Source organism: Sturnira hondurensis, unplaced genomic scaffold (assembly GCF_014824575.4).
Source record: "Sturnira hondurensis isolate 20B ecotype Veracruz unplaced genomic scaffold, ASM1482457v3 Scaffold0021143, whole genome shotgun sequence".
NCBI classification, from domain to species: Eukaryota; Metazoa; Chordata; class Mammalia; order Chiroptera; family Phyllostomidae; genus Sturnira; species Sturnira hondurensis.
Window position 1 is genome coordinate 26,323,767 of NW_028093774.1, and position 22,964 is coordinate 26,346,730.

The following is a 22,964-nucleotide window of genomic DNA, read 5'->3' on the forward strand; positions in this document are numbered from 1 at the left end:
ATAGTTTGTTTAAAGAACTCAACGAGAAGCTGAATACCAGGAGCTGAGTCAGGCAGAGGAACGCTGACTACATTCCATCTTCTCAAGGAAAGTGTTCGCCCTGCCGATTTCCCCGACCCACCTTAGAGGGAGTCCCGGGAGTTTCGAACCCAGGAACGGAGGTGCAGGGGACAGGCGACTCCCTGCCGCGCCTCCCGCAACTTGGGCTGGGAGGGGAGCAGCGCCGCCAAGGTGGGTCCCTCCTCAAGACCGAGGGACTGGGCACAGCCAGGCAGCACTCCTCCAAGGGACAAAGGTTGGGCTCACGCCTGCCCCGGCGGGCTGCCGCTCCCGCGGCTCGGGGCAGCCCCCAGGGCAGTCCCAGATCCCATGGGAGCCTAGCGCACGGCGTGTGGGGGAGGGGACGAGCCCGACCGCCCCTCCCCCGCCGCGCTCCTGGGGACCTGTTGATTAAGACCTCCTCACCAAGCCGCCGCCGGTCCGTCTCTTACCTCTGCGCCACAGCGGCCGCAGATCGGGCTGCCCCAGCCGCCTCTAAATACTGCAGAAACGACAGCTCCCCAACGGCACTTAAGATACCGGATAAAGAATCCAGAAACTCCCGATTCCCCACCTCACAATCCTTAGTCCCCGCCCCCGCCCCCGCCGCCAGCCGCCGCCGTCTCCGCCGCCGGCGACTCCACCTCTGCACCGTGCTAGACCGGCCCCCGCGGCCGCCGCAAGACCGCGCACGCGCCCCCGGGACTCTGGCGTAGCGGGAGCGCCTATCCCCGTCCCTCCTGGGCGCGCCCCGCCCTCTGCTAGACAGAGAGGCTGGCACGGTTCGCCCAATCCCGAGCCCGTGCGGAGAGCCGGCCCGCTCATTGGTCAGTTCCGCAGCTCCCGAGCGTTGGGTCGCGCGCACTGGCGCGCCTCCAAGTATCACTTGCAAACTGCTTCGAGCTCGTAGGCAGAGGAAATCGCTTTGGGCTTGAGCTCGGGGGAAGTAGGTTGTGTGGAGCTGCGAGGTTTCCCGGGGTCGTAGTCGGGAGCAGGTTAGGGTTCTGCAGCCCTTGACTTTTCTCTCCGTGGAAGACTGTCCGTTCCTAAAGAAAATCTGATTCCTCGTGAGACCACTCCTCCTATCCTATGAAAGACGTCACATGATCTAACATTTGTGTTTTTTTTTTAAACGTGACATACTTGAACACTACACATGTAGTGTCCCACAGAATTGTCTGTTACCGCAGAAGACTCCAAAAAAGCTTGGATCGAGTTCTGAAAACCAGAAAGGAAGAATACCAAGGGCCACGGCTGTTTCACAAAACTCAAGTGAATGGGTTTAGAGTGTCCTGGGCCAACCCATACCCAGTGCAAGAAAATCCAGATAAACAATGTTTAGAATTCCTTGGGAACTGTTAGCCATATACAAAAAAGGGTGTCTATGTGTGTGACCTATTTCTTTTTCTAAGTCCTTAAATGCATAAAATAATAATTCAAGAAGCCTCCTGTAGTTCCTCAATGAATTTTTCTTCCTCTGCCTTAGGATTTCTCAACCTCAGGGCCATTGACATTAGGGCCACAGCATTCTTTGTTGGGGGGGCTGTCCAGTGCATTGTAGGAAGTTATATCCCTGGTCTCTACCCTCTGGATGCTAATAGCACCACTACCCACATTAAGACCATGAAAAATGTCACTATACATTGCCAAAGGTCCTCCCGGGGCCAAAATAACCTCTTTTTAAGAACCACTGATCTAGCTGTTCAAAGAAATGTACTCTTCAGAAAGAGTCTCTCATTACCCATGCATTCCAATTGCTTGGCTCCAAGCAATTTTGTACAACACCCCTAACAAAATGAACTCCCCAGCTACCCAGCCACTTAGAGACCTCTGTTACAGGACTGCACACTAATAAAAAGATGATCACTGTCTGAGAGAGCAGCTGACGTTCTCAAAATATGTGGAGAGTCCTATGTAAAGTGCTATACAAATGTCAGTTGCTCTTTTTACTTCTCAAAGATGTTTTCATTTTAAAAGAGGGTAGACCTTATGACAAAATAAAAGTTTATTCTCTGGTGGATAAAGCCATTCCCAGAATCCGGAAGTCACAAAAATTACTGGCTTTGTGTGCAAAAAGTGAAGAATGTAAGAAATAGAAACTGCAGGTAAGGTAATTGGATTTGAGATTTAGCTTTGATGCTGACTAGTTCAGTGACTTGGATGTGTGAAAATTTTCCTAAATTTTCCCTAATGTTTCCTAAATTTACTTGCCTAAATGTTCTCATCCATAATATAACAGGTTGATTATATTTTACTAGTTTTAAGATTCTAGTAGTTTTTAAAAATATTTAATCTAGCATGGATGGCATAGGGAATTAAGAAAATGTTGCCCTGGCTGGTGTAGCTCAGTGGATTGAGTGGGAGCTGAGAACTAAAGGGTCACCAGTTTGATTCCCAGTCAGGGCACATGCCTGGGTTGCAGGCCAGGTCCCCGGTGGGCGCCACGTGAGAGGCAACCACACATTGATGTTTCCCTCTCTCTTTCTCCTTCCCTTTCCCTCTCTAAAAATCATAAATAAAACTTAAAAAAAGAAAAGAAAATGTGATTTCATCCCAAAATAGAATGCAATGGGTGATCTGTTTAAAATCCCGTCAGAAGAGTTGTTCATCCTTGTCACAGGGCAGGTTCACCTGCTGAGTCACCCTGGCAAATTTGTAACTAAGTATTTTGGGTGAGTAGTGAAAGACAAACTGGAAAAACCAGGATATGGCAGAGGATGACCATACCCTTCCTCCTTCCTCCTCTTGGCATCTGCTTAACCTATCATCTGGCAACAGCCTCTATTATATGGTTATGGAATAAAGTGCTGTACCATTTTATTATGTTACAGGCCTGGGGGAAATATATTCATATTGTATTTTAGCCATTTGCAACAGATCTGACATCTCAGTTTTCAAGATTCTACCATTCACTGTTATGTGAAATCCTTAACTAAGGCTATGATATTCCTTTGGTTTTATCACTTCTATGTACTGGTAGAAGCCAGAGTTTTCATAACTGAATTAGTAGCCTAATCATTTATAACTTTATAAACCAGATGGTCACAAATGATGTAAATTAAAAGAATATTCACTGATTGAGATATGAGAAGTTACAAAACAAGTTAGTAGGTACATCAATAATTAAATAAGTCTCTAAAATTTTTAAAATAAAAAAACCCCAAAGCACAAACCAAAACCCATGAAATTTTGTAGTTTAATTGGGTTTAGTTATTATTATTTTGGTATTTTTTAGTACTTCTTAACCTTTCATAAGTCTTGCTGAAATTACTATGTCCCTAAGCTAAGGACATTAAGCAGTTGTTGCCAAGTGGAATGGGAGGTCCCACTGTCTTTGGTTAGTTTAGCATCAGCATCATTCAGTACAGGTGTGTATCATTCAACTCAACTGATTTTAATATTCACTCGTTAATTTAAAAATATATATACTGAGCACTTCTTACGTGTGAAGTACTATGCTGTAGGGAACTGAAACGTGACAGTCCCTGTCCTGGAAGAAATAAGGAAGGTGGGAAAAGGGACAGGACAAGTTCATCGAGGTCAGATGGGATATAGTGAGTGAAAACAAGGCTGTGTGGACTCAAGGAATGGTCAAGCCTTACACTAGGGGGAGCTTTGCTCTCTAATGTGGAGGGGGAGTTACAGGGGCACTTTAAAGTATCCACAATAATGGGAAAATCAAGATCTTATACGTGGCTTTAAAAAGATAGAGTTTTTATCAATTTGAATGGTTGAAACACACAGAGAAGCATGGGTTTATTACGGGAACATAAGTAGTCAACAGTAACTTCAGAGTAGCATATTGAGTGTTGAGAATGTTAGTCATTTATCAGACTTTTATTTGTACCCTTCTTGAGTGGTCCTGTGCTAGGCTGAGGATGTGTAGACAAATAAAACATTGTCCAGGAGAAATTTTATTTTGGAGAGAGGCAGCAGGCAAATTTGGAACTTGGAAATTTTTCTAATAAAAGAAAGACCCATCCTGAATGCCAAGAGAAAGGAAATAAGGTTTATTCTCCTAAAAAGGGACTATAAAATTACCCATACCTTTTCCTCACTAAGATCCCAATCAAATCTCTATTCTGTTTATGTAACAAATGCCCGCTGCCACTTTAATTCACACCCGTAAGTGAATACCTCCAACTGGGTCTGGGGTGGTATATCTGTGCTGAGCTCCAGAAAGTTGAACTCATGTCCCTTCTATCCTGTCTTGAACTCATTCCAATTGAGATTCAGCTCCATCACTGCTTCAAAACAGCCTTTATCAAGGTCCCCTATTAGAGCCACTTTGCGAAATGCAAAGGTCAGTATTCCGTCCTTGTCTTCCTCAATCTGCCAGGAAGCATCTGATGCCAGTGAGTGTTTTCTCTCTTTTCTCTTCTGGGAACCTGACTACTCTAGCCTCCCCTGCCACCTGCCCGAACCTCCTTCTCAGTATGCTTTGCTGGTTCTTCTTTGTCTCCCAATTGCGAAAAGTTGGGGTGTCCCAGGGCTCTAATATTTCATATTTGATTTCTCTCTGCCTGGGTTTGAACCCCAATTCTACCTCTTGCTAGCTGTTTGCTCAGAAGAAAGTAACTTAATTTCTTCAAGATTCAGCTTCCTCATTTATAAATTGGTAATAGAAGTAGCTACCTCTCACGGTGGTTATGAAGACTAAATGAATCCACTTTACATGCCAGTCTGCCATGTAAAGTGCTCAGAACATGCCAGACACTCTGTTCATTGTTTGTCCTTATTCTTATCACCATGTTCTTTATCACTCACTATCTACACGATTGCATCAGGTCTCAGCGGCATTCAATTTTATGTACACACTATCACCTTTAAATTTGTCTCTAGCCTAAACTTCCCCTGTAACTCCAGAATCATATGTTCAACTATTGACTCAACATCTCCATTTAAATTTCTAATGATCGTTAAAAATTTCACATGCCCTAACTTTTCATGTTTGTCTAGTTTTCTGTATTTCAGTGTATGGTAATCTCACTATTCAGTCATTCAGGCTTGCTTCCTACTGTAGGTCCGAATCCCCCAGGACGCCCTTCCATCTCTACCTTCGTACAACTAATGAATCTAACCCAGAATCTAACCACTCCTCCACAACCCACTGCTACCGCCTTTCTCCAGAATATCACCATCTTTTGCCTGGATTACTGCAATAGGGTCTTCTCCACCAGTATTTTCTCTTCTCAACACCATAGCCACTGTGATAGTGTGCATATTATATTAGTTGTATGACTTCGAACAAGTAACTTAACCTCGCTAAGCTTCACTTTTACCATCTTTCTGTAAAACAGGAAAGTAATAATACCCTCAGGTTATTGTGAAGACTGAGAACACATGCAAAGCACATTACAGCGTGACTGGCAGCCCTTTGAGAATGAATAAGTGGTGGCTTTTAAAAATAAAAACTATTTTTTGGATGGGGCTGTCTGTAGTTTCTTTATTTTTTTTAAATTAAAAAATATTTTATTTATTTTTAGAGAGAGGGGAAAGAAGAGAAGGAGGAAGAGAAACATCAGTGTGTTGTTGCCCCCCTCTCACCCACTACTGGGGAGCTGGCCTGCATCCCAGGCATGTGCCCTGACTGGGAATCGAACCAGTGATCCTTTGGTTCACAGGCCAGCACTCAATCCACTCAGCCACGGCTAGTTTCTTTATTTTTAAAAGTATGGGGATTTAAAAAATGTCTGAAAATGGCATTCATTGATTCCACAGATACTGTCTCGGGCCAGGTGCTCCGGTATAACACAAAGATGGAAGGAACATGGCCCCCACCTTCAAGGATACCACAGTGCCTGATGTTGGAAATAACATAATCCTGGGCTAATGTCCAGACAATAAAAGGAAAACCAAAGAGAATAGCAAGTTTTTCCCACCAACCCAAAGAAAAGAAGCCTTACGGGTGAAAATTGAGCTTATGAATCAAAAACCTTATGGTTTTGTGTACTTTTCTACCTTCCTTTAAAATCGATAACCACGGCTGTTAAGATTTAAGAAGTCAAACTGGCATACACGTAAATACTTAGTGATCAGTGTTAGCCTTTATTTCTACCACAAGGGAGACACTGCTTTGTTTTTCCCGTGTGTTGACTGTCATTTCCTCAGCTGCATTTGTTTTTTAGTTTAGTAGTTGGTACTTATCTGAAAAAAAAAAAAAAAAGATGGAGAAGTCAATCCAATGAATTAAAAAATCTGAAATACAGAATAAAGTTATTCCTGTTAAGTAAAAACTTTAAAAACTGTACATAAAATAAGTGATTGAAATAAGTAAAATTACTTTGATAATATAGTTTTTCTTCTTAAGAAAAAATAAAAGATCTTTTGGACAGAGAAGTGCTCATTTTCCAAATCTAGAGGTTGAAGAGGTTGTAAAAGAAACCTCTACATTTCTTAAAATTTTTGTTTTAAGCCATTTGTACCCAAGTAAGAATCTAATAAACCAAGAGGTCAAGATTAAGATGATGAGCTTTTATTCTTTAAGACTTGTAGACACACATAACATTGAACTTTTTTGCAAGTTTGGATCTGTGCTAAACTGAGCCCTAAAATAAGTCACAGGTATATGAGATTTACATGCACATAATATATGCTTGTTGAAATAAGGGGCCAAATAACTTTCAAATTACTTCAGTAGTTATATGAGTCCTTATTAGTAACAAACCTTTTTTCATCATTTAAAATAATTGTCTGCCTTTGCCCATATGTAAGCAATTCACAGCTTGAATATTTGGGAGCCACTTTCTAAAATTCAGAAGATTTAAATATGGTGTGTGTGTATATATATATATATATATATGTATATAAAATCATTTTTGCCCTCCTTTGCATTTGCTGTTCTTAATGAGGCCCCAATATTTGAAATCCCATTGTGATAGAATATATCAATCAAAGGATGAAATCATTAGAACATATTGGGTTATCTTTAAAGAAATTTCTCTCTCTAAAGTGTATAATACAAAGGGTGGGACAAAGTAGGTTTACAGTTGTGAGTATGCAAAACAGAGTTTATTCTTGTGTTATTATTTATTAGCTATTGTATTATATTTTATATGAATGACTGTACACCTACTTTTGCCCCACCCTGCACTGAGAGCTAGCAGGGCTTAGGACTCTCTCTAGGTAGATGTAGAAACCAGAACATGTCACCCTGAGTGTCACCCTGTGACTGTCCACCATGTCTACAGAACAATATTAAGAAGATGCTTAAAGGGAAACAGAAGTGGCAAAAGCATAGGCAAAGACTCAGGAGTATACGTGGCTGCCAGGGGATTATTTTGTGTGGACCTTTATTATTTTTTGGCCATGTTGTTTTCCGCTGGTGCATAACCTCTGGCCCATGGTGTGCATCTGGGTGGGGCCCTGTTAAAGTCAGTGCTCAGTGCTAAACTAGAAGTGTTTGGTGGCAGAGTGACAGAGGACAGACAGGAGGGTGGGCACCTCCATTCCACCACCAGAGCCTTGATGAGATGGGCATGTGGTTCCTGCAGAGGGAGGAACCTGGTTCTCTAATCCTCCCTTCTCAGCCCCTAAATGTGCACATGTCTGAACGCACACATTGGCTATGTTGGGAGAGGCTGCCAAGAGAAGTTCTACTCCTACGTAGTTCACTGCCAGCTAGTGTCTCGAAGAAATGTAAACGCAGTAGGCCAGGGCCACCACATTCAGCAACGGGGGCCCCGACACTGTGCGGTGTAGTTTTTACAGCTGTACATGGCGGCCCAGTAGGTGCTCTGTCAATGTGCATATAATATGGGTATGAAAGAAACAGGCCTTGGTTGTGTTGGCTAATCTAAGAAAGCATGTTTGGAAAGAGTAAGATGAGGGAGGCAAAGGGGAAGGGTAGGAATGAGAATGAAGGGAATCACTTGTAAAAGCAAAAGCAAGCGATTCTCTTCCCGTGCCTTATCTGAAACTCCCTCTTTTCCTGTACTGCTACATTTTGACCCATGATGGATGCGGGAGCAGAAACCCCAACCAAGCCTCAACTTTCCAGTCCACCTCTATTGTTACTACAATAGAAGCAATGAGAGTCAGTGTTAAACGGTTCAATTTTATTGACAACTTTCTGCGAAAGTGTCATGCCTGCCCTTTTATCTATAGAGATTTATAATTGTAAAAAGTTACCTTTAGGTTGTCTTACATGTTTTTTTTTTCCATTGGCCTTTTCTTTTTCTGTTTTCCTTTCCTTTCCTCACATCCATTCCCCTGAGAAAAGGGGAGACAGATGAGGCACAGGCTCGAGGAAATCAAAAGAGGATTTGGCTTGGGGGAGAGAACCAGAAGGCAAAAAGAAAAATGGTGGGGAAACAGGAAGAGAAGGGGTGAGGAAGAAAGGAAAAAGCCAAAAGCAGGAGAGCAAAAAGGCACAAAAGGAGAGGTTTCTTATTCTGGGTCTTAAATTCAAATGGTGTTTTAACCACCTCATCAAAAATGTCTTTATTCTTTCCAATGGAGCCCATTGCTAAATTTCCCAAACAGGTTCTCGATTTCATCAAGGTAGAAGAGACCTGGCTGCTTAGGATTCCAAGGAATTTGATTAATAATCAAAGAAATGGGGGAGGGGTGGGGAAAACATTCCCAATATTTCATAAATATTTTCTCCTTTCCTTTTCTTGAATCTCTCTTATTTGTCTCATTTCTTTTCACCTTGGAAAATAACATAGGATCGTAGATGAGCCTATTGTTTGGGCTCCCCTAAGGAAATCAGCAAAGGCAGGGAGAGTACAGCCCAGGAAGGTAAATGGAAAAGTCAGGAAAGGAGATGGACCCACCACACCGGGGAGACAGGTTTAACCCGGGCCCTGCCTTGTAGCTCTTTTGTAAGAGAACACTCCAAGTGCCACTTTACCAAAAATCTGACTTAGAAAAGAGGAAAAGGGTGATTTTTTTAAACTGCTGAGTGGTTTGAAAGATGAATTAGAGACTGTGGCCCCCCAGCTAGCCACTGCCCAGAATGGGGTGAATGTAAATCTGACAAGGTTCATAGTTCCAGGGGTTTGTTTTGCAGCAGCGGGAATACATCACACAGGCTTCTGCCTGGAGTAGGAATTGGATGTATAGACTCAGTTTTAGTCTACACTCAGTCTACATTCAATAGGACGAGGGATGATGGGTCTACTAAGCTTTTCTTTTCTTGGGGTAGAGTATTAAACACGAGGAAGAGAGTATGAAAGGAGAAAAAGAAGTGTTTCAGAGTGTGAAAAAGGGGAAGGAAATACAAATCAGAGGGAAAATTGCAAAACTATACAATCCTAAGAAGGAAAAGTGGGAAGATATAGAAGAGAAAAATGGAAAGAATGAGAAAGTACGTGAAAGAAAACAAACAGGGAAAATCATTAACACTTTTGTGAAAACTGCATGCCAGGTTTGCATCTTGCACCGTCCTTGTGACTTAACAAGCTCAGGGGGGAATTTTGCTGCGCATGGACTGCTCTTTGCTTTGCTCCTCGTTTCCAGAGCCCCGTTTCAAGCTGCCTGTTACGTTCACAAAGATGGGCCACTGCAACCACAAACATCGCAGCTTATAGAATCGTAACAGGTGAAAGGGCATGGAGACAGCTAAGCATGCCCTCCTCATTCCCCCACCCATATGCACACACATTCGGCAGCTGAGAAAACTGAGGCCCAAAGAGATTCACTATGGCATCCAGGAAACAGAGGAAGTGTAGTTTCAGTGAGAGGTCAAATCCAAGGCTTTTGTTTCTAAATTCTGTGTTTGACAGTAGACTTCTTCACGCACCCAACTCCTCCAATTCCTCTCCCAGCCTGTTTCATGGACTCACTGCTTTCTAGTCATGTTGCCGCCAAACTCTGTTATCTTCAGTTTTTTTCTCTTGTCCCCACAGATAGTCAACAAATCTTGTTGACTGTAATCACGTCCTTTTGTCTCGCTGCTTCTTACCTGGCCCAAGGCTTTGGCTCCCTTCATTGGGACTATTATGCTGATTATTAAGCTCTAGTCTCTTCTTAGAAATTGCAGTTGTCTTAAAACAGAACACTAATTTTGTCATTTCTCTCTTTCAGTGCCTTCTCCTTATCTATCAAATGGTAATATCCACACTCCCTAGCACAGCCCAAGACCCGCACAGTCTGGCTCCCGCCTGGCCTTCCGGCGGCATCTTTCATTATTCCCGTAAACAAGCAGGCCCTGCACTGTCCCCTCTGTCTGATTATGTTCACACTCTTCTCTGTACCCCCATGTTCTCGTTTCCCCTTCCCTAACTCATAGACGGCCTCCTTCAGAGGATCCTTCCTGATGTTCTCTCTTGAGCTAAAACTAGGTTCTCCATTTTTCTCTTCAAGTGCCTATGCCCTTATACTTTATGGTATTTGTGCATGTATCTTGAGGCCAGGTAATATGTCCTGTTATTTATTTAGTTTTGATCTCTTCCAGAGTCTGCCGTTACCTCCTACATAATAGACAGGCATCGAATGCTTGTTCAGTTGAACACAATTGAGTTTGCGCCAAGACGAGTGAAAGAATCAGTCACGTGTAGGATAAAGATAAAACTTTCAATGTCCTACATTCATTTAAAGTTTCCATGGCTCAAATCAGGAGCGCTTCAGAGTGTGTGTAGTTAGGTGCTAACGCACTGCGGCTGCTGTGATACGGCTACTGCTAGATTGACCCTCTGCCTTTAGAGAATGAGAGGAAAATACTTGCCAGTTGGACATCTCTGGAGTTTCGACAAATACACTTTGGTTTTTCTTTCTTTCTTCTTTTTTTTTTTTTGCGAATATAGCTAGCCCCTACTCACTCTGGGCTGCCACAAAGACAGAGAGCGCAGGGATTTTTTTTCTTTCACACCCCAGTGCAAACCAAAAGAACAGCACTAGATTGTTTAAGGTCCATCGGTAGACGCAATCACTTTGGTTTCTTTTTGGAGTAACCTTTGGGGTAGAAATTGGTAGATGAAAATTCTATGTACTACAGAGGAGATTTTGCATTTTTCTTGTAAACCGTGACAGCATTTCCCCATGATGTTCTCAGGTTCGATTCTATGGCCTACAGAATAGGTGANCAATCTGGGCTGCCACAAAGACAGAGCGCAGGGATTTTTTTTCTTTCACACCCCAGTGCAAACCAAAAGAACAGCACTAGATTGTTTAAGGTCCATCGGTGGACGCAATCACTTTGGTTTCTTTTTGGAGTAACCTTTGGGGTAGAAATTGGTAGATGAAAATTCTATGTACTACAGAGGAGATTTTGCATTTTTCTTGTAAACCGTGACAGCATTTCCCCATGATGTTCTCAGGTTCGATTCTATGGCCTACAGAATAGGTGAAGTCACACTACAGTGAAGTTGATTTGACACTTTGGACACTGAGCCCAGTGGGAAGGCCCAGAGATGGGTCCCATCTGTACAAACACCTACCTTTCAATTATTTGCCTTTTTGAGGAGGACTTCTATAAATGTGGCTGAAAATGCCTTTTAGTGTTGGTTTCTAAGGTGGAAGTATTTTTTCGCCCTCTCCACTTAAGGCCAGTGAAATGTGCCTCTGTGTTCCTCCCATGCGTGCATGACTGGAGCCGAGGTCGGCACCACCCTTGGGTTAGACAGTAACTTGGAAGTGAGTCAGCAGCAAGCACGGGAAGCCGTCTCCACTGGTGCCTGGCGGACAACCCCCACGTTAGGAACTTGTGTTACAGTTTTAAGGTCCTGGGACATGAGAATTTGCAAAGAAGAAACTGCCAAACAAAACGTTAAATGGTATCACCTGACAGCAAAGCAGAGGCCAAAGCTGGAAGTAGGAAGAAAAGAGGGGCCAGCTGATTTCAGATTTACCAAGAGATTTAGTTGTGGACCCCTCCCCTTCCAAATCAGCAAGGACAAGGGGCCCTATTGTTCGGGTTCTGCCTGCAGATCCAGCTTGGGAGTGGTTCATGCCCAGAGAGTCAGATACTGGGAGCTAGGCAACTGAACTCTGCCAGACAGAAAAATGTGAAGAGATGCCTCCCTCTTGAAAGACAGCGTGAGGACAGGCTTTCGAAGAGCTTCTGCAGTGTGAACCCCTCCGAGGGGAGCACAGGCAGGACAGGGGGCGCTTCCAAAGACCTCGCCCGATTCCTCTGCTCTCGACTACTCTTTCCAGGACCCAGAGGTGACTCCTGGATACCAGGGATTTCAAAGAAATATAGTGGAATTTGTTCCCTACCTGAAGTGTTTGCATCGGTTCTCATGTTCCTGTAAAAATAAACAACATTTCAAAAATGTTGCCAGTGTAACCACAAATATTTAGAGCATAATTACAGGGTGTGAGCTAACTGACCATTCTCCAAATGCTTTGTAGGTCGTCATGAGACGTGATTGGCCACCCAGGGCATTGGTCATGATAATATATATTGAAGTAAAGTTCCCTAAATGCCTGTAACGTGCAAACTATCCAACCTTTAACAGCCATACAAGGAAATTGTGTGTAATGATCTATAATGTATTTAAATTGTGTGTGATAGTACATAATGTCTATTGTGTGTCACCTGTCACTCCGTGAGGCTGGGGTGTCCCCATTCTGTTTCCCCTCCAGCCCTTGAAAACTTATTTGGGGTCCAGACCAAGAGAAGCTCAGGGGCTTATCTAAACAGTCAGCTGTGTTGGGGATATAAGCTTCCACAGAGACCGGGGGGAAATACAGGAGTGGATGGGCACCTGGGGCTGGAAGTTCGTTCTCACAGTCTCTAGGGGCCCTGATGGGGCCACAGTGCCTGGCAATCTTGCAGGTGAGGGGAAGCAGAGTTTGTCAGCTCCAAAACATGCCTTTTAGAAATATTGATTATTTTAAGCTGGTTATTTTTAAGAAACAAAAGACCCAGAGAGAACCTTGGACCCTGCCCCTTACCTGCCTAAAGGAATTCAGATAGAAAAACCTGCTCGGAGGAGGAGAGCTGTCAGCTTAGTGTCATAATAGGGTCTCAGCATGATAGGAAGGAAGAAGCCAAGGCACACTGGTGTTTGGACTCCCCTCACAGAATCCAAAACAGTCCCCTCAGGGTCACATTGTTTCTGGGTGTCCTGGCCAGATCTGTTTTCCTAACGTTTGCTCTCTCTCTTCTCCCTGTGCATTGCCTACTTGCTCTTGGGGATCCAGACCCCCGCCTCCCTCTTCTTGGTCTAGAACGGCATCTGAACTTCAACTGCGCAGTCTGTCCAAGAGCCCTACATTCCTAGGGAACCCACGTATGCACATATGGAATGAATTTGGTTCCTTTCTCTTGTTAATGTGTCTCATGTTAATTTGATTATTAGACCAGCTAGATGAACTTGAAGGGTAGAGGAAAATTTATTTTTCCTCCCTGACACAGGTGAAGTACCTGCCCAGGTGATTATATTTCTATGGTTTAGTGGCTAAAATAGGAGAGAAGCTGTCGGTTTTTCAGACTATTTTACTTTCAAAAATGTCTTTGGATAAAGAAGTTTGTTTCCTGCACTCCTAATTTTAAAAGTTAATAACAATAATTAAAATACTTATTTTCTTAACCTCATTGGCATGCTAAACCATAAACCTAACTCACTTAATTTTCACCCAATCTTTGTTTCTTTGTCACATGTTCAATACCTATTTTGGAACTGTTTTCAAAGAAAATAATTACCCTTAGATAATACCTTCACAGATAAGAACAAAGACATAATTATGATCCATTTCAAGGGTTCTAACAAAGACATCCAGTCCCAGCCCTACTAATGGACCTTCTCAAAGTAAAGGTTAAACTAGTCATTTTCTGAGGAGTTTGCAAATAAATGTTCATGTAGCCTTTACTAAATAGGTCTGGTGATTTAAATGAAGATTAAGCTTAATGATAAACGTTTTCAAGAGACTAAGAAATATAAAAAAAAGTGTACTTTAAATAGGTGAACATTGAAATAAAGCCCGCCATGGTCCTCCATAAAGCAGAGGGGAGGGCCACACTAGTGCTGTCATCGCGGCATGAAAAGGGGTGTCGATGCTTCACAGAGAAAACCCTCCACGTCTGAAGGACCGGAAGTGACGTTGCAGAGGGCGCCACAGTCTTCCACGCATCCAGACTTGCACTTCTGAATTCCCATTTTGAAGAATAATGAATTTGTGGACAAAATATCTAACAAGGTCATTGCTTAATTTTTTTCATTGTTCCAAAGTACATGGTTATAAAGTGTCACTGAAATTCGTGGTCTTGAAGAAGAAAAGTATGTGGAACGTATTTGTCACTGTCACGATGCCTGGCGCGGTCCTCCAGATCTTATGATAGTTCACAAGGAATACTGCCCCAGGAATAAAGCACCAGTGAATTCCACTCTATTCTTAGATTGCACCTGTCATTCATAATGAACATTTTCAAATTGGCTCTAGCTACTAATCGTATTCCTGATGTACACTGGCAATAAAAACGAATCCAGGCTTGATTAAATTGGGCTAAAGAGGATTATCTACAACCCAAATTTGGTGTTTGCTTTGTGTTTTAAATTTTTAGCTATTTAATTTTCTCCCTAGTCCAGTCAGCAGATAAATGACACAGGAAGGTGAGAGACTGGCAGACGGGGCCTTGAAGAATTTGGGATTTGCTAACCTTCAAGATTCCCTCTATCTTTAAAATTCTGTAATTTTTTGCCATTTAAAGCAAAAGTTTTTCATTTTTAAAGTGATCATGATAGTGAAACTAACAACTTTGCACTTGGAGAGCATTTTTTATTGTAAATCTTTTTTTATCTCACAATTTTAATATTTTAAAAAGCCATTAGGAGCTAATCTATTAGAGGATTTTAGAGCTAATCTCAGAGGATTTTCAGGGTCTGTATTAATGGTAGATACATGTCACTATGCGTGTGTCAAAACCCATAAAAACCCCTTTTTTTATATTTAAAAAGAATTTAGACAGAATTCATTGCATCCCTCGTTTTCATTTTGCTAATATAAGCATTTAGCTCTACATTGTTCTCAGGTTTCTTTTTAGGTGTTACTCCAGAATGTTAGATTAACTTTTTATCTTTATAATACTATAGTGTTCTCTCCCATTCATCTTGCAATGGAATATCCAAATTGTGAAAATTGTTTCTTTCATATGAAATTATTAGTTGGAAATGTTGAAAAGTATAAGGGGTATGTGGAGGAGAAAGTATGGAGGAGTATAAAGAAGAAAAAGTACCTATCATCACTCTAGAACTTGAGTCCCCAAACTCAAAAATGCAGACCCTGTGATTCTGGTCTGTTCCTTCAGCACAGCCATCCCCTGACAGCCAGCCCAGAATGCCAAGTGAATGGTGTGGGAAGTGGGCACGATATTAGACGAGGTTGAACCAAACGTGGATAGTTAAGAGTTGACTATGTCATTCGCTTGTATTGTATCTATATCCAAGAATGTTCAGCAACAGACGCCTGAGTGGCAGGAACTCCCAAATCTGGGCTTATTTAATTACCTCCCATCTCAGCATCCCCAGTGTTTCCCTGTCTCTCATACCTGGATTCTTCAGCCTTGAGAGCTGTGCTTTTAAAACCGGTTGACGTTATTTCTGAGGTCTTATCACTCATGTCTTTGAGTGTATTTGTCTCACTTTCTCCTGGAGTCAAGGTAGTATGAAAATATCTTTCGCCTTCAAACGTCAGTGTTACATTTGAGATGCGGATGTGTTCTGAGCATGCTTTGAACTCATTCTTACTTTGTGTATCTTGTACACAGCCAGGCTTCAGGATGTTTTCTATTTTTTCCTTTGAAAACAATAAGCATGAGCACGTCAGGTAACAGAAGAGCATTATACGAAAAAAGATTATTCGTGGGGCCATGTCTAAAACAGTAACCACCACTCCATTCTGATTTATTGAGCGCCTTCGAGCGCACGGGCGCAATGATGAGGGGGCGAGGCCCAGGAGGCCTGGCGGGTGTTTGAGGCCGGGGCCCTGACACGGTGCTCGGAGAGGCCCGTGTGGGCATGTACCCCAAAGTCACCTCCCACAAGAAAGTTGGTACTTAATTACAGTACCTTCTCTCCCTGAATTGTCAATGAAAGGAAGGTTTTCCAGAAACACCTTGCTACCTACTCCCCAGTCTGAGGCTGTTCTTGATTTAAGAGCATCCAGTAGGTGAGAGGGGTCGAAGGTTCGTAACGATACCAGATCTCAGAAGACTTAGGGCTTCTACCTAAAACTGAATACCCTAAATTCTCTCCTGTTCTCCTGATGTCCTGGTTTCTGTGGATGCACCGCCTCCCGAGTGGCTCACTGCCTTTCTCGGGGTCTCTCTCAGGCCTCGGAGCTGGGTCAGCCATTTCTGCGCTGCGTCCCTCCAACAGCCCGTCCACCTGCCCCTCCCTAGTCCATCAGCTCCATCACCTTCCCTTGAAAATAATGCAACAACTTCCTTCCTTAAAAACTTCATTTTGTCTGACAGCAAAAGTCATATATATTTATGACTTTTAAAATAGAATTAGTCATAGAGTAATTTCATATCCTATACTTTTCACTTAACTATTTATTCTGTTTAATGCTAATAAGCATCCTCCGTATTATAAATTGAATTATTCTAGTTAAAAATTAGATTTTTATTGTAGGAAACGGAACATCCAGGAAAGTGTGAAGAAAACATGAATTGCCTATGACGCCCCATCCCAATAGGACTTTTCCCTCTTCTATTGTCCTGACATATATGAAAGTATTTTATATAGTAGGAATTACAGTCTTCATTTGTCACCTACTTTATATCATGATGATTTCTCCAAGTAAAGAAAAACTGTTCAACAATTTTAGTAGCTATGAGGTATTCATTTAGCAAATATTTACTAAGTGCCTATGATCTAGCCAGATACGTATTATGGCCACTCCTGAGTAAGACAGATGCGGGGACAGCCCCGCATGGGATGGCCCCTCATGGATTCAAATCTACGTAGCCATTTCCCCTGTAGTGGACATTTAGATTATGACCGTATTTTCCTTTTTTTAAATAAACATGGTACAGATGTGGTATGAGTAACATCTTTATAGCTAAATCCTCATTCTTATTTCTAATTAATTCCTTTAGGACGATTCTTAGAAGCGGGATCAGTGAGTCAAAGGTTATGAACACTCTTAGGTTCTTGTGTCATGGTGGTTGCAAGCCTATACCAACTCTCATCCCTCCCGTGAGCCCGTATGAATTCCATGTTGCCCAGAGCTTTGCTAACACTGACTGTTTTTATTGTTTCAATGAACTGTTTTATAGGTTAGATTTTTTAAAGCTTGCATTTTTTTATTACTAGTGAGGCTAAACTTTTTCCACTGTATTTACCAAAAGTTTCTTCTCTGAACCTTCTTTCTTGCCCTTTGTCATTTTTTAAAACTTGTGGGCCCCATCGAGGTTTTCTGCAGTAGCCTTCACACTGATTTCTTTACCTACAATCCCTTCTGCTGTCCAATTACTCTTTTTAAAACACAGCTTCTTCACACCTTTTATAGAAACGGGCATTGCGGCTAAACTGTGCCCAAAGACTGAAATCCACACTTCTCATTTTATTTTGGCATGCAAGGTTTGCAAGCAACTTATCCTGTATCTGAATATTCTCCGCACACCTTACACTCCAGCCAAACTGAACTACCCATGCTCGGATACGGCTCTGGGTTCTTCCCCGATCTGACCTTTCCTACATCCACTCCTTTTGGCGTTTTCGTGTCCTACGTCCACCCTCACTTTTACCTACTGAAGTTTCACCCCATCCTTCAAGGCACTGCATCCTTCTCCACATTGAAACCTTAAGGTAGCCCTTACATGGTCCTAATATCCTTGTCTGAGGGATGAGGAGACTGAGGCTCATGCAGGCTCAGTGACTTACCCACACTGCTCTGCAGCAGGGCAAGATGCCAGCCCAGGCCTTTGCCTCTGCTCCCACGGCTCTTTCCACCCCACCACAGCTTTCTGACACTGTGGTAAGTTTGGCAGTGAGGGTGGTCACTGTCTATTTCAGGAGACACCTGCCGACTCCTTACCACCAGGGGCCAGGGCTCCGATCTCATTGTTGGAATTAGGTGACGCAGGGCCAGTTCCACGGCATTTTGATGATCCACACCAGGTAGCTAACCAGAATCTTGATGATCACTCTTATCTTTGGTCAGTAAAGACGGAAAGTCTCCCGTGCCACCTACCTTTTCCTTGGCCCTTAGTATGTCGTCATTTTCAAAGACCACTTTGACCTCGGAACTGTTTGTGATATCATGGAGGTCTGTCACTTCCGTTACTTCTGTGAAAATTTTGATGTCTGGGGCCTCAGCGAACTCATTTTCTGGAACATCTGTGACGTCGGTGATGTCAGTGATGACTGTTAATTCCGAGAACTCGGCGCTCTCTACAGCATGTGTCTGGTCTGGGCCTGGGTACAGCTGCAGGGCCCGTGGGGCTGTGAATGCTGCAATGTCCACGATGTCCACGGAGCCCGTGATGTCTGTGCTATTTGTGATTTCCGAGAGGCTTGAGACTTCCGACACTTTGGAAGCTCTGGCTTTCTCCTGATTCAGGAGGGAGATGAGCTGCTCCCACTGAGAAAACAAGGTGTCCTGCTTGCAGGCAGGGGCGCAGAGCTGTAAGTAGTAGGCTCGGCCACTCACCAGCTTTACTTTGAGGCGCATCGTCTTTGCGTCATGCACAGACAGAGTCACAAACTGCAGGGGGAGGAACCTGCAAGCAGACGCACAGGTCATCTGGAGGCCCGACTGGAAAGCTAGCAAAGGCCTTTCCATGAACGTTTTATAGCGGTTTGAAGGGAGAGACTTGGGACAACAGGCTTTCCTCACACACAGGCCTGGGCAGGGGTGGGCACGGGGCAGGGCGGGGCCTTCTTGTAGCTGCCCCGTTCCCAGGTCTGGTCCTAGGGGGTCAACTTACCTGAATCCCACTCCTAGGGCTCTGATGTACTAAAGAAAATCAGAGTACCCGCCATTTACCCCAGGAAGCTGTCCTATTTCATCCTGCAAAACTGAGACTTAGAGAACTCCGGCAATTTGCTCTAGGCTTGAGACGAGACCAGAGATAATTTTGATAGAAGTTGGGATGCTGTGGGAGAGGGGCATGTTCTAGAGAGGCAGTTTGAGTCTTTCGTTCCTGCTACTTAAGTTTAATTTTAAAAAAGTTAACCTCCTGTTTGGCTGTTGCCAGGCTGCCACACGCTATTTTCCCAGAATTTGAGGGTACGCCTGGACCATTCGAGGCGGGGGGCGCCAGCGAGAAGCTCCCTTGGAGCAGCTGCTTTGTCAGCTCCTCGGGCGCAAAACACATTTTCTGAAACATCTTTCACCTCTTGCTTTGTAACTCACCTGGTGAGCACCAGTTTCTCGGGAGAATGAGATGTCAGGAGACTTTTAAACAGGGGTTCTGTATCTCTCCGGGCAGCGGGGCCCAGATGTGCCAGCAGCATCACGTTGGGGGTCTTGTGGCTGCGACTGGAAGCGCAGATGCCCACCATCACCCAGTTGGCCCGGTTATGCAGGTAGATGGATTCACCTCTCCTGTTGACCTGAGACAGACAGAGAACAGGAGGAGAGGTTTTCTGACAGAGTGCACGGTCCCGACAGCCTTGCTGGCCTGAGCTGCGTAGGAAATGAAGGAGCAATGAGCCGTATGATGCGTTTGTTTAGTCACATGTTCGTGTGAATTCTTGGAGCTTTCTCCGTGAGAGGGCAGACAGGGTCCCTGACCCATGGAGGTCCACCAGGGGAGGCGAGCATTAAACAACTCTGTCACTATTACTATTGGAAGAGGAGTTACCAAGTACAAGTTCAGGGTGCTGTGCTGTGGCGCACACAACAGGGGACTTGACCTAGAAGGGCATGTGGGCAGGGGTGTGCTGGTGAATGTGTGACAACGGTCTCTTGGAAGGTACACAAACCTATGTTTATTATACATTTTACTGATATAAAACATAAGCACACAATTTGTGAATAGTGATATGCAACACCCTTTGTTTTAAATTCTATTCAGCCAACTGATTTCACAAAAGTCTTTATTGACCTTTGCCAAACTCTTGTATCTGTAGCCTCAAGAGCATAGATAATAGCAAAATGTAGTGAAATAACAGGATGATGAGTTTTGAGAATTTGTTGCCTTTGTTTTGAATATAACTTAATTTTAAAAGTTTTTATAATTTAAGTTTTAATAACGGCTGTGTTTAACAGCCACCTGCAAACTTCTTAAACACTTGCCAATCTGCCAGACGTAGGGCCAGAGCAGGTTCCCCTGCCCCTCCCCCCTGCCCCCCAAGGGCCTCTTGCTGAGACTGGGACTGGCCGCGAGGACTGTCAGGCCGAGGAGCTGTGCAAGTAACACCTGCAAGGCCCAAGACTCCCGGCCAGTAAAATCTCTGCCAGTTGGAAGAGGAGGGAACCAGGAAGACGGGGATGGGAAGGGAGCCACAGAGGCTTTACACAACACTTGGTTTCTCCGCTGTACAATAACTGGTTCAAAAAGAAATAAATAAACCACTTACAACCAAATATACTCTGAAAGATGTTATAGCCTGCACTATTGACTGATCTACTCAATGCCACCCCCTCTTCTTCCCAATGAACAGAATTCTGGTTTTGTCCCATAACCACACCCCTTAGGGATGGTGCCCCACCCCAGGGGTTAAACTGTGATTGACCTAAACCAGTCATGTTGACCCACCCCCTGGCCAGTGATTGCTTTCAGCAGTGGCATGTGACCAGGCCTGGCTAATGAGACACTAGTGGGGGTCTGTCTGCTGGTGGCTCTGCGAAAGGATTCTGAGCCCTTGTAAAAGGCTGTAAAGATGAGAGGTGACCCTTTTGTTGCTGGCATCTGTCCTTGTCCTGTTTGCATTGGGATGTTGGAGGGGAGCTGACTTGAGGGTGATAGAGCAAAAAGAGAGGGCCTGGGTTCCGGGTGGCTCCCTGAGGGTAAGCCGATGCCCCGAGGCTCTTGCATTCTATTTGAGGTAACTATTATTCTTTTTTCATTTAAACTTGTTCAGTATGCAAAGGGAATAACCTTCTCCAATTATGCCTGATCTGGGGCCGTGGATGGACCGTAGAATGCTAACTGCCCCCGAGTGTTCATCAGAACACACAATGGTTATTTGAAAAGTGTGCAAGAAGTGCAAAAAATAAAATAAAAAGATTGTTAGCAGGAAGGAAGCATATGGAAAGTAAAGTATATAAAATGATGACTTAATCACATGTGTTCTGGGGTGTCACTTAAACATTAGTGTTCATCGAGGCGTCACCTCCAGCCTGTGGTTCTGGAGGTGAGGCAGTCTCCCCAGTTCCCAGGTGTCAGTGCAGAGATGATGCCGTGTCTGTGGTCTTGTCTGTCACCCCTCTGTGGACTCCACCGGGGAGCTGTTTGAATGGGTTGCGTTTCGTGTTAGACTTGGTTGTAGCATTTTAGTGAAGTTTAGGGGTATGGTCCACACCATTTAACTCGTTTCCCTATTTATTCGTCTGAATGTTTTAATGTCAAACGTTCAAAGTTAGAACTGCTCCCAAATGCATTGAAATGTAGTTTCATTCAGAATATAGGTACGTTTTTATAAAAGGAAACTTGTCTCTGGCACAGTTTGACAATTACATTTTACCTTCAGAACGAAGAGTGAAAATTCACTTTAAATCCTAGTTGTGTCATAGATACCATTCTTTAAAATGTCTTTTAGGTCTAAAAAAGGTCGGGTGTTTTCCCATGGCAGGACATCCTAAAAATGACCATTGTCCCTTCATGTAATTTTGGCAAGATGATGATAGACAATTATATGAAAGTTAGGACAGAATTCCTATGTTAGAATTGAGAAAATTTGAAATAAAGTTTTCTTCAACAGTATAATTATTTTCAGTTGTTTAAAATCCCCAAACTGTTCCCTTTAATTGTATCAGACACCCCCTTGTCACAGTTAAAGCAAGTCCCCTTCCAACCTGTTCAGTCATTGTTGAGTAAGTTAGTGACTGAAGTAATTACAACATAATTCAGGGCTCAGATATTTACCTGGATAAAGTTGCCCTCTAACATGGGTGGAGTCACAAAAGGGGCAAACTCCCCTCCATCCAACATGTTTTGGAAACCTCCTGGACCATGCAAGGGTGGGACGCAGAAGGCTTCTTGCTCACGGGTCCTCGCGGTGGACTTCCTGTTGTTCTTCTTCATGGTGCTTACACACAGTCCTCAGAAAGTCGATGAAGTGGACACACCCCGAACAGATGCAGAGAAAATTTAATGTAACACATAAGGAGCCTCACTTATTCATTCATTTGTTCAACACATTTCATCAGCATCCTCGATCCGCCAGGTGTCGTGCTGCACACTGGAGACACATCTGAGCAGGACTGACAGGGTCCCTCCCCTCATGCAGCTGTGCTCTGTGGGGAACCGGGAGTGAGCAGTGAAAAAAATGATGCTGGATGATGAGGGCTACAAAGACTCTAGAACAGACAGGTGGAATAGGAAGCGCCTGGGGTGTGGCGCTGGCAGCGCTAATTAATTAGGGTGGTTAGGGAAGGCCTCTCTAGGAGGCCTCGAAACATATGCCCCGTGTCCCCCAAATCATTAATCCTTGTCTTCCTAACTGATGTACCAATACCCTTTCTATCATACAGGGTTCACAAGTCATTTTTTATAAGTAGGGTATCAAAACTATACTAAACTGAGGACATTTCTTCCTGATCATTCACCCATGACCAAGCTTAGTTCTCAATCAGAAGGTGATGGTGCTAATCTAATCAATGACAGTTATTCATCTCCCGCTCTCTCTCTGGAACCTGCTTCAACAGACAACAATGGCTCTATGTCATTAGATCTCATCCTTAGCGCATCTCAAGCATGAACATACTGGAAGTAAAATGAATCAAGAAGAGCCAGAAAGTAAACTAATCCAGAGAAGCCAAAATGTAATAAGAATGAGACAGAAAAAAGTACTTAGGGAAATTTTTAAAAAGAGAGATAAAACAACTACCATTTAAAACAGAGAGGAAAGGAAATGATAATC

At 43.5% G+C, this 22,964-nt stretch overlaps 2 protein-coding genes, 1 non-coding gene and 1 pseudogene across 7 annotated transcripts in view; all 4 read right to left on the reverse strand.

Moving 5' to 3' along the window:
• PALS1 (protein associated with LIN7 1, MAGUK p55 family member) overlaps positions 1 to 678 on the reverse strand; it is a 69,366-nt gene extending 68,688 nt beyond the window's left edge. For 3 of the 5 annotated variants that reach the window (XM_037031251.1, XM_037031250.1, XM_037031247.1), the window contains exon 1: positions 492 to 677. The gene's annotated coding sequence lies outside the window, so the exon portion shown is untranslated. Of the gene's footprint in view, positions 1 to 491 lie in introns of all 5 variants that reach the window. The other 2 variants (XM_037031249.1, XM_037031248.1) reach the window with 1 other exon arrangement.
• Positions 488 to 22,256, reverse strand: GARIN2 (golgi associated RAB2 interactor family member 2). The gene is made up of 6 exons (XM_037031372.1): positions 21,968 to 22,256; positions 19,291 to 19,490; positions 18,127 to 18,655; positions 15,476 to 15,723; positions 12,074 to 12,230; positions 488 to 1,126 (listed from the first exon to the last, which is right to left on the reverse strand). The coding sequence occupies exons 1-6, from the start codon at positions 22,124 to 22,126 to the stop codon at positions 488 to 490; spliced, it is 1,932 nt and encodes a 643-aa protein (XP_036887267.1). The 5' UTR covers positions 22,127 to 22,256.
• Positions 10,784 to 10,909, reverse strand: LOC118976989 (small nucleolar RNA SNORA31). The gene has a single exon (XR_005064401.1). It is a non-coding gene; the product is annotated as a small nucleolar RNA SNORA31 (small nucleolar RNA).
• Positions 11,060 to 11,065, reverse strand: LOC118976991 (uncharacterized; annotated as a pseudogene).
• Positions 22,257 to 22,964: the final 708 nt, after the last annotated feature.

Bases quoted from the DNA above. Each gene is read 5' to 3' on its own strand.
- GARIN2 (XM_037031372.1), bottom strand. From the start codon at position 22,126: ATGAAGAAGAACAACAGGAAGTCCACCGCGAGGACCCGTGAGCAAGAA. The intron at 19,491-21,967 runs GTAAATATCTGA...TGTCTGTCTCAG, and splicing joins TAGAGGGCAACTTTATCCAG to GTCAACAGGAGAGGTGAATC. The intron at 15,724-18,126 runs GTAGGTGGCACG...TTGTTTTCAAAG, and splicing joins TACTAAGGGCCAAGGAAAAG to GAAAAAATAGAAAACATCCT.